Source organism: Choristoneura fumiferana, chromosome 18 (genome assembly GCF_025370935.1).
Source record: "Choristoneura fumiferana chromosome 18, NRCan_CFum_1, whole genome shotgun sequence".
Classification (NCBI taxonomy): domain Eukaryota; kingdom Metazoa; phylum Arthropoda; class Insecta; order Lepidoptera; family Tortricidae; genus Choristoneura; species Choristoneura fumiferana.
The window spans coordinates 3223961-3234526 of record NC_133489.1 but is presented as its reverse complement, the minus strand read 5'-3'; the positions used below and the strand labels follow the sequence as shown (position 1 = coordinate 3234526).

Genomic DNA, 10566 nt, shown 5'->3' with positions numbered 1-10566 from the left:
ACAATTCCCAAAGTAAGCTTAGCAAACCTTGTGTTATGGGTACTAAGCAACGGATAAATATAATTATATAGATAGATACATACTTAAATTAAATACATATTAAACACCCAAGACCCGAGAACAAACATTCTTATTTTTTCATACAAATATATGCCCCGACACGGGAATCGAACCCGGGACCTCAAGCTTCGTAGTCAGGTTCTCTAACCACTAGGCCATCTGGTCGCCTGAACGAACGATAATTCGACAACGGAGGACCGGACCGCGATGATAATATTGATAATTCCATTTTAAAAACTAGACCCGTGAAGAAACTATTGGGTATAGTTAAATTAGTAACTCTTTATTATGCTCCCGAGTTTCTCTATGTTTAATCAGTGCGTAGATAGAATGGAAAGCAAAAAGGGGGGTTCCATACAAGAATCGTTTACGGCTATTATTGTTTACGGCTTTTTATTATAAACTTAAACAGGTAAGCTAGACCTAGTCAAACTCTAAAAAGCAGAACTTATGCCCATGGGTCGCGACGCGACCTACAAGTTGAAAAACACTGCGTAGATCTCATCCACTTTCTGCCGACGTTGCTATAGTAATTAGCTTAGGCGTTAATTCGATAAAGCGATTATCGAAAAAAATACGCAGTGAACTAACTTCTAAACTTTAACTTACCGCAGCGCACAGTTCAGTTTCATGACATATGTAGCAGCTGTACTTAGTTTATGAAATTGTAACGTTATCTAGAATTTATCTTATCATCTAGCTTACTTAAGCCACGGATAATATAGCAAAAGTCAAGCACTGTGCCTTTTAATGACTTTTTGATTGAACTTTTTAAATGCTACTATTTGGTTATCACTTAGACAAATAACTGAGGGTTAACATACGAGTATTCAATTTATCGAAATAAAATGCAAGATACCGCGCCAGATTAGCCATTTCTGCAGCTGATTGAATCTACTTACTACAAGTAATATTTTTACTACAGGAAATGAAATGCAGAAAATGCTAGTTTAATATTTAATTATAATGCGCGCACACAATTTCGAGTTTCGCGCGATATTTTTTCTGCTAATGATAATGTTAGTAACGAAATGGACAAATATGTCGTGATATAATGTGTCTCAAACAATGTGGTTGCACGTCAACTTGACGCAAGCGGACAGTTAAGTGTCAAGTCAATGTCAGTCCAGTCAGTTCACTGTCAGGCGAGGCGATAAACACAAGCACAGAGTACATTGAATAAGATTGAATATATAAGACAAAAAAAAAACAAATTGAATTGATGCAGGAGTTGCTCAAAAATAATTTCTCATAATTTAGATTCTTGAAGTATCTGATTAGTAAAATGTCGCGTAATGAAATGACTGATGCAGGCCAATCTACGGACGAAGAGCCATTGCAAAGCATATTCGATCAAGCTATGAAATTGTTTGAAAAGATCGAAAGTGGGAATGAAGCTACCAACAGCGATGCCGTGCAGGTAAGCGATATTTTAACTCAAAATCATAATAATACTAACATTTTTCATTTGGACAGTTTAATTGCGCAGTTAAATGGAACCAGGATATTATAAATGTATTTTATATGCTATTAAAAGTTTCTGGTGTGAATCTGGTGTCCATCTTATCTGTCCAGGTTATTCTCAGTTACCTATTTCTTGCAACCGGCATGACAGCGACAATTATTACAACTACGCTAATTGAATTTCCCCACAATGTAACTAGTGAGTAACTGACAAATTATAAAAATAAGAAAAGTAAATTAGTTACCTATCATAATAAAATAAAAAAGAAGTAATATAAAGTAAAATCCATACTAATATTATAAATACGTGTGTAAAAAAAAAAACAGCATAAATTAGCTACATGTAGATGAAAATCTCTTGTTATAATATATTTGTACGCCGTGTAAGCGGCAAAAAGTGTGAACTTTCAAATGTTGGCATAACACCTGTTAACCATGTAACCTGCTTTTTGAACAAATAAATCTTTGACTTTGACTTTGTATGTTTGTCTGTCTTTCACGTCGAAACGGAGCGACAAATAGACGTGATTTTTGGCATAGAGATAGTTTATGGGCCAGAGAGTGACATAGGCTAATTTTTACCCTGGAAAAATTCACAGTTTCCAAGGGAATAGCGCGCGATAACCGAATTCCATGTAGCCGCGAGCAAAAGCTAGTAATTTCATAAAAAGAAGACCCTTTTTATGTTTGAATATTGAATACTCTAGGCATTAAAAATGTAAAACATGTAAAGCTGAATTTTTGGTATGTTGTTTTGAGCCAGTGCAGAGTGTTGCCAGATATTTTTTTTGGCAATATTGGGACTTTTATACTTTTTGAGTGATGTGGGATTATTTTGTCGTACAGGGGACATAGTAAAAAACGTATATACCTTTTTTTTTTATTTCAGATAAGTGTTAAATCGGCAATCTCCAAGTTTGAGAAGGCAACAAACCTCGTGTCCATGTCAGGCATGTTCAGTGCCAACGAGAGCATGGAGGAGTTACCAACAGAGACTCTGCAGTACCTACTGCTGCCGGCTCTGCTCGGCACACTCAGCTTGAAGCTCTGTAGACAGCCAAGGAAAGACATTGTACATATTGCTGAGATATATTTTAGGTATGTTTTAACATATCTTTCGAAAGACATCCAAAGCCTCCAGAAAGAGTTCTACAACGTTGGGACTGGCACTGCCCTCATCCAACTGGTTCCTGTGTTCCTCGCTAGATTGTCAGTCCATCTTGTTAGGGCCATTCCCATGTTATATCTTCGCAGTGGCAACTCAGCAGTGGTTTTTCCCAGCAGTGTGCGCTAATTAACTAAGAAAGTATTATCGAAATTACCATAGCATAGAGAATTTTAGCTTATTAATCACTTTTCTTCTTATAGCTCTCCATTACTGGAGGTCTGCTGTCAGCTCGGTCAACAGTTTCCAGTCTCTAGCCAAGTGAAATAGCTCTTTAACTCTATAATTAAAGGGTGGACGATCGATGGATGCAATACGGTGACGAAAGCATAAGATGGATAAGACTTTTATTAAACTTCGATTAATATTTTTGTGTAAAAATGTATAGAAATTTGAGTGATGGTGATAATCTTCCTAATAATGGTGAAGTATCACTTTACAAATACGTAGCACTTAAATCTATAGGTGTAAAGAGGTAATTTTCCCCTAAATAAGTGGATAGTAAACGGACTATAAAAGGAATGCACTGAAAATATTAGATATATAGAAAAAAAAACCATTATTCGAGAGGCCAATAGAAGAATACAGCTGGGTTGGGCAGCATATGGGAAACTTCGTCGAGTCTTTACATCGCCAATTCCACAGAACCTGAAGACGAAAGTCTTCAATCCGTGTGTCCTACCTGTCATGACATATGGTGCCGAGACGTGGTCTCTCACGGTTGGGCTGGTCCACAAATTTAAAGTCGCTCAGCAAGCTATGGAAAGGGCTATGCTCGGAGTTTCTCTGAAGGATCGAATTCGAAACGAAGAGATCCGACACAGAACTAAAGTCATCGACATAACCGCTGGGGCAAACGAGTTCTTGAGTGGAGACCGCGAATCGGCATGTGTGGCGTAGGACGCCCTCAGACTAGGTGGAGCGATGATCTTCGCAGGTTAGCTGGCAAGAACTGGATGAGACTGGCCGAGGATTGTGCTCAGTGGCGTGCAACTGGAGAGGCTTATGTCCAGCAGTGGACTAAGATAGGCCGATGATGATGATGATGATTTACTACGACAATAAAATTATCCAACTATTTTTCAACTATGTTCTCTTTTTTAAACAATACTAGCTATAATGTTGCGAACACTTTTAATAAAGCATAATTATTACAATTTCAGGGATTTCCTGCAAAGGTGCAAGGATTATGGGGTAACAGATGTGGAGGTGCCCCAGCCCACAGACGGCCCCAACATTGAGCGAGTAGTCACTGAACAGGCCAAAATCTCTAATATGGTAATATAGATGCAAAAGTTTACTAAATTTACAAAAATTTTAAGTTTACTCAATAATGAAAGTTGTACAATCAGCCTGGTGTGTAGGTCGTAATAAGACTGAAGACCTTCATTTTCTACTGGAATGTAATCAGAATAAAGCCATCAAAGACAGGTATTTGGATGGTATGGGTTTGTTGAACGAAGGTGTAAATGTGATTCTGAGTTTACTGCTTTCAGAAGAAGCAATGCTGATTTGCTAGTTTATTAAGCAGGCCTCTGCATCTAGAGACTAGGTTTCGACAGGCGAAAGTGTAACATGTATCTGAGGCTCCCTCCCCATGGGACTGACATAGTCAAAATAGCCTTGTTACTAGCGATATAAGAACAATTATATAATTTGAACATGAAACTACCGTGAGACTCACTCATATTAAATATAATGACCGGATAACTCACGCCTTGGCACACGTTGGAGTGCACGTGTTGCAGCAGCCGCTGAGTCGCGTTGCTCCGAAGACCAAGGGCTGTATTCCTTTTCGACATCATCAAATGTTTTTATTTTCTGTAAATTATGTATTATTTTAAGTTCGATGTCGAAATAAAGTTATGTCTATGTCTATGTCTACGGATTAGCCCGAAACATGTCGAGCTAAACTCGATTTAAGGCGTGAGTTATCCGGGTCATTATATTTAATATGAATTATATAATTTTACTATTATTTAAAGAAACCATTAAGATAGCTTTAATTTTTTCGTTTTATAGTAAAAGTACAACTAAAGAGGAAGTAAACAAACCCTGACATACCTAAAATAAAACAATCTTTTTGAATTAATTTTACTTACCTTTTAATGATCAAAAATTAATTCACAATCTTTTGTCCACCCAAATCACGGTAACACAGTAATTTTTGTATTATAAATTAATATGTGATAGGTTTGATTTTTGTCACAATGTCGCGATGAAATTTCAAAACGTCAGAGCCTCACAGCCAACAAAGTTGCGGACGCTAGGTGGCGCTGATGTCGTGCACAGAGCCAATAGCAATATAAAACTGCAATTTGGTAATCTCTATGCAGTTGAAATGTCATCCTATCTGTTTCTTTCCAGGTACATAGCCGTGAAGCGAAAATAAAACGCTACAAGGAAATGAAGGAGCTAAAAGAGAAACTAAGTACTCTCTCCAAAGCGATGACCTCTAGCGCCGACGACGAGACCAAGCGCGAGTACTTCACGACGCTGCTGCTCAATTACGTCAACCAAGCGCTGGACGAGCTGAGCAGCATAGAGCAGGAGAAACCACTGCTGGAGTACATGGAGAAACATAGGGGAGGTGAGGATAGCTAGGGTTTAAGGGTACAGGTTTTGGCAGTTTTTGGATAGGCCGTATAGCACAGAGAACAGGGCCGTTGAGGCCGAAAAGTCCTCGAATGGAGAACTTGGATCGGCAAGCGCAGCATAGGACGCCCCCCAAAGGAATGGTTACAGCCGCGTGTTCACGGTGGATGCAGGCCGCTTGAAAATCGAAATAACTGGAGATCTATTGAGGCTGATATGATGATGACAGATAAATTGACTTCTTTTTTGTAACTCTAATACGTTGTCGTTATAATGAAAGTGAAAGAGAATTCATTCAATTAACATCCGCTCAAACTATTAAATGGGTGAATCAACTTTTAGAGTATGGTCGAACAAATTGAATAATCGAGTACGAATTTATCTTGTTGCCATGATAGGTAACATCCCCTGTGTTACTTATTAAAAGTATTATTTTAGGGGATACGAATACACTAAAAGTTAGGAGTAGTGACAGTTTTGAGGTTATTCCTTCATGGCTGATGCTGATACAATACAATATCATACAATGACTCTTTATTGTACACCAATACAGAAAACCAGGTACACATATAAAATTACATGGCAAGCAATAGGCGGCTCTATCGCTTAAGAGCGATCTCTTGCAGGCAACCTTTCTCCTAAGCATGCATATAAATTGCAAACATTTTTCTAACAAAGTGTATCACAGATATCTCCTAAGTTACGAGACAGAATAACGTACACTAAATAGTTGATTGACCAACACTGAATTTGGCAGAAGAATCAATGGAATTACAATTATCTGATGGGAGCACTGTCACCATGTCTAAAGTAAACCATTTGATTTGACTCAGAACCAAAGCCGAGCAAGGCGCCGCGCGCGCCGCCCCTCCGGCCGGTTATCATCACGCGCGACGCGCTGCAGAAGGCCGTGTTCGGGGCAGGCTACCCCTCGCTGCCCGCTATGACCGTCGAGGAGTTCTATGACAAGCGCGTCCGGGACGGCACGTGAGTCCCTATACCGAACACCCTATCCAGGTCTTAGTTGTGAGTCCTCAGAAGTAAAGCCAGCCAAAGTCCGACGCGCCGCGCCTCGATTACGAGTTCATCCGCAAACACGTACTGTACAGTCAAGGGCAAAGATATCGACACGGCCAAAGTTGCAAAAATATGTATACACGGCCTTAATGTTAAGTTGCATAAAGTCGTGTACCTATACATATTTTTGCAACTTTGGCCGTGTCGATATCTTTGCCCTTGACTGTACGTGCGTATTATCCATGATGATGATGAAAGTTGGGTTTCCGAAAAAGGCGTGAGGAATGACTGACCGTTGAGGAGTTCTACTATAATCACGTCCGGGACGGCACGTGAGTACACCCTACCTCCCTACCCAGGTCTGATGATAGTTGGAATCCTACTGGAGTGTTCCCTCGTCGGTGCTACATTATTTCAACCAGTTCTTTTCCGCAGGTTCCCCGCGTCAGGCACCAACATTGCACACACGACGATACAAAGCACTGAGAGCGAAGACGACGACGCAGAGAAGGCTAGGAAGGTATACTTCGACTGCATTCAGGGGTGGATGAATCAGGGGTGCAGGGTATAGACCCTGGCCGCCTTAGACCTCCCTCAGTTTGAACCAGCCCCGCCGAATGTGCAAACGCGGAGTAATCACCCCGCACCAATATCTGAGACAGCAAAGCCTGCATAAATATCTGATACGACTCTATTTCTCTATTTCTAGGGCCGGAAGGACATGATATTTTTGTACGCTCCGCAGTGGAAGATATTAATGCAGGTTATTGTAGTGCAGGTGTGTTGTTCGTAAATGGCGTGGGAGTTCGCAAAGGATGTAACAAAAAAAAATAGTCCATATCCAGTCGAATAAAAAAAAAAATATCACCAAGTTTTGCCACCCTAGACTCGGGTCTACATGGCCTATCAGGAAATCCGCCCCTGACCGCATTCTTGCTTCTTTAATTCGACGCTTTCCTAAAATAAATTACACTGAAAGATAATATAGTACTTTGAAGAAAAACGATGCGCCTAGAGTAGAGATGCTCATTATGAAATAAAAATTAAAAGTAGCATTGTAAAAACGACCAATCTATGTTGTTTTGCGTACATAGTATTCGGTACACAGTCAAAATATAGTACATACTACATATTACAGGGCGGTTGGCAACCCTATCCTAGCCTGGCATTCTTGCGAGAAAGTTTTTTGTTCTAGGATCTTCTCGAAGAAGAAGACGACCCCGAAGAGTTGGCTCGCCAACGGAACATGGACGAATACAAAGACGACCACCGGAGGGGGTGGGGCAACCGCTACAATCGCAGCTAACCGCCGTCGTACCGAACATGCTCTCGGACCTAGGACTTGCGAGAACTGTGCTCGTATTGTCTAAAGCCGAGTTTAGACTTGCAAGAAAAATCGTGCAAGTTGCATTACATTGCGAGGCCGTAAAGTCAACGAGTTTGTAGTGGTCAATCGAGCGCCGCAATGTAATGCAACTTGCAAGTCTAAACTCGGCTTAACGCTCTGACGTTCGGGCTGGCATTCCCCATCACTTTCTAACCTCATCCTGCACCGTCACGACGGAAAGAGCTGGTGAAAACGATTGTGTGATTGTTAGACAAAATTTTCATGCAACACGAGTTTATCGTATTCGCCGCCGGGGACGCTTGTATACGTGTTTGCCCAGATTTTCACGATTTTCAAGTGTAATGAAAACCCTGGAGTTTGAAACCTAAAACTCGGACATAACAACAGTTTTTGTAAATATTTTACATGCGCGACAAGCTTAGACAAGCGTTGTTTCCACGCATCATACCGCGTGACAGAAAGAAATGGTGGAAACGAACGTGATTCCGAGTACGTTAGGTTAGAAGGTAAGGCCGCAGGTTCTCAGCTGGTGAATGTTTCCGCGGAGTACTAGTATTGTTTGTTACTTAATACCAACAACCATTGTATTAAATGATTTAGTTTACAAAGAAACTTGTTTTTTTTGGTAGTATCTGATTTCCTTTTAGTAATAATGCTTATTGACTGACTATTTATTTGAAAGCAACTAAAAATGAGGGTTTTCACAGAGGCGGAATATCGCTAGATGGCGTTAATATCGTGAGGTACGTTTGACGATGAGCTAATCGCAAGCAACCGTCAAACGGACCTTGCGTTACTAACGCCATCTAGCGGTATTTCGTTTCTGTGAAAAAACCCTAATTAAGACGTATGGTAACTGTATCAGGCTAACCGTAGAGTAGGCCACAATAGAGATCTCTCTCAGGGCAGATCTTATGCCTGGGTCCGAAGTCCGAAGGAAGAGCGTTTGAAGTTGTATTTATGCGAACTTCGATGGCGCGGTGCAAGATGTTGGAGTTTCTACATTTTCTCACTAGATGGCGCTAAGAGTCGCGTCATTCCCGGTTCACATTATTCCAGTTAAGGTCACAGCTCATTACAGCCACCCGGCATCCGAACATCACCGCTCGCCTCGAGCGGTTAGAATTCTTCATATGGATTTGTATGGGTTTGCACTCACTACATCAACTCCGTAGCGTCACCGGATCGCCTCACTCGCGAGGTTGCCACGCGCGGACGGCGAGTGGACCACTCAGTGACAGCCCGCTGCTCGCCGCCATAGTGACTACTAGGAAATTCGTGGACCACGCGAGGTCCACTCGTCAACGCGGCGTCCACCCGTGGACCATCTGTCGACAACGAGTGGACGCCGAAAGTCGAGCACCGCGGTCGGGTGACATGACACTGCGGTGCTCGAGCGATCTTATGTAACTCGTTTGAATTGTGACCCCGCAATGTATCGCTCCATCTTGTTGGAGGCCTACCGACATCTCGTCTCCCGGTCCGCGGACGCCATTCGAGAACCTTCTGACCCCATCGGCCATCAGTCCTGCGAGCAATGTGCCCCGCCCACTGCCACTTTAGTTTCGCAATTCTTCGGGCTACAAGATGGAGCGACGACTTGGTTAAGATCGCGGGATCGCGGTGGATGCGGAAAGCACAAGAGACCGGTCTGAGTGGAGAGCCTTGGGGAGGCCTATGTCCAGCAGTGGACGTCTTTCGGCTGACATGATGATGATGATGAATGTATCGCTACTGCCAGGATTTTACTGGAATAATGTGAACCGGACATTACTAACGTTAAACAACCAAGCAACACTGTAATGGTAAATACATATTCGTTGTTACTTAGTAGGTATCCTTAAAATTCACACAAAGCGTTTGCGCTCGTTCATTATCATCGGACAGATGAGGAGTGGAATCAGAGGCGTACCTGGATGGACAAGGGCCCCGGTGCGTGCAAAGAGAAAGAATCGGGCCCTCACCACCTCTTTCCACGTAGCATGAACTTATATTGGCCTTCAAAAACATTTAAAAAAAAATGGCTCGAGCCTGCTCACAAGTTTTTTTTTATGCTCCTCTTTTTAACCCCCCACGCAAAAAGAGGGGTGTTATAAGTTAGACCGCTATGTGTGTCTGTCTGTGGCACCGTAGCTCTTAAACGGGTGGACCGATTTGAATGCGTTTTTTTTTATTTGAAATCAGGTTTTCTAGCGATGGTTCTTAGACATGTTTCATCAAAATCAGTTTAGCCGTTTTTGAGATATTGAACTTTGAAGTGACAAAGTCGGGGGTTTTCCAACTTTTTAATGAAAAATTGCACTTTAAAGTTGAATATTTCGCAAACAGAGCCCTGAATAGAAAAATCATCCCGGAAACCCCCCCCCTCCCCAATGGTTTTAAAAGACCTATCTAACAACACCCTACACTATAATTTAAGGCTAGTCGAGAAAAAAGCCCCCACTTTACGTCAATGGGAGGATTCCTAAAAAAATTTTTTATTTGTATTTTTTATTTTACTGCTTTGTCTGCGTGACTGATATATATATTCATACCAAATTACAGCTTTCTAGTACTAACGGTCTCTGAGCTTAGCCGCCGACGGACAGATATAAGGGTTCCTAGTTGACTATGGAACCCTAAAAAACGTCAACTACTTACTCAATTTAAGCATATTTATATATATTATACGTCGTCGTCTACGTCAGATATAGGTACAAAATCCACCCCTACCCTCTACCGTCATTGCTTGTCGACAAAGAACTAGGAAGAAGGAAAACTGATTGATGCCTGCTTTGAGGCACTGGATATGGTAATGAGCAGCGATTAGCAGAGTACTGTCGCTCGGGCGGCCTTGCGCGCCGAAAGAATGGATGCGGCGTTGAACGATAATAAGGAACTACACGGAAGTAAGAACATAATAATATAAATTAATTAT

General features: G+C 41.5%; 1 protein-coding gene across 2 annotated transcripts; it reads left to right on the top strand.

Annotated features, from left to right (window-relative positions):
• The first annotated feature begins 1201 nt into the window (after positions 1–1201).
• LOC141438051 (immunoglobulin-binding protein 1 family member C-like) lies at positions 1202–8247 on the top strand. Of its 2 annotated transcripts, none has more exons than XM_074101702.1 (7): positions 1202–1480; positions 2414–2622; positions 3853–3967; positions 5057–5279; positions 6118–6271; positions 6737–6821; positions 7497–8247. In XM_074101702.1, the coding sequence occupies exons 1-7, from the start codon at positions 1346–1348 to the stop codon at positions 7605–7607; spliced, it is 1032 nt and encodes a 343-aa protein (XP_073957803.1). In that variant the 5' UTR covers positions 1202–1345; the 3' UTR covers positions 7608–8247. The 2 variants fall into 2 exon arrangements, with proteins under 2 accessions (XP_073957803.1, XP_073957804.1); XM_074101703.1 differs by lacking the exon at positions 1202–1480 and adding an exon at positions 1574–1635.
• The last annotated feature ends 2319 nt before the right edge of the window (positions 8248–10566 follow it).

Excerpts from the sequence above, each read along its gene's own strand:
- LOC141438051 (XM_074101702.1), top strand. The coding sequence starts at position 1,346 with ATGTCGCGTAATGAAATGACTGATGCAGGCCAATCTACGGACGAAGAG. Across the intron at positions 1,481-2,413 it reads CCAACAGCGATGCCGTGCAG|ATAAGTGTTAAATCGGCAAT; the intron begins GTAAGCGATATT and ends TTTTTATTTCAG. Across the intron at positions 6,272-6,736 it reads AAGCGCGTCCGGGACGGCAC|GTTCCCCGCGTCAGGCACCA; the intron begins GTGAGTCCCTAT and ends TCTTTTCCGCAG.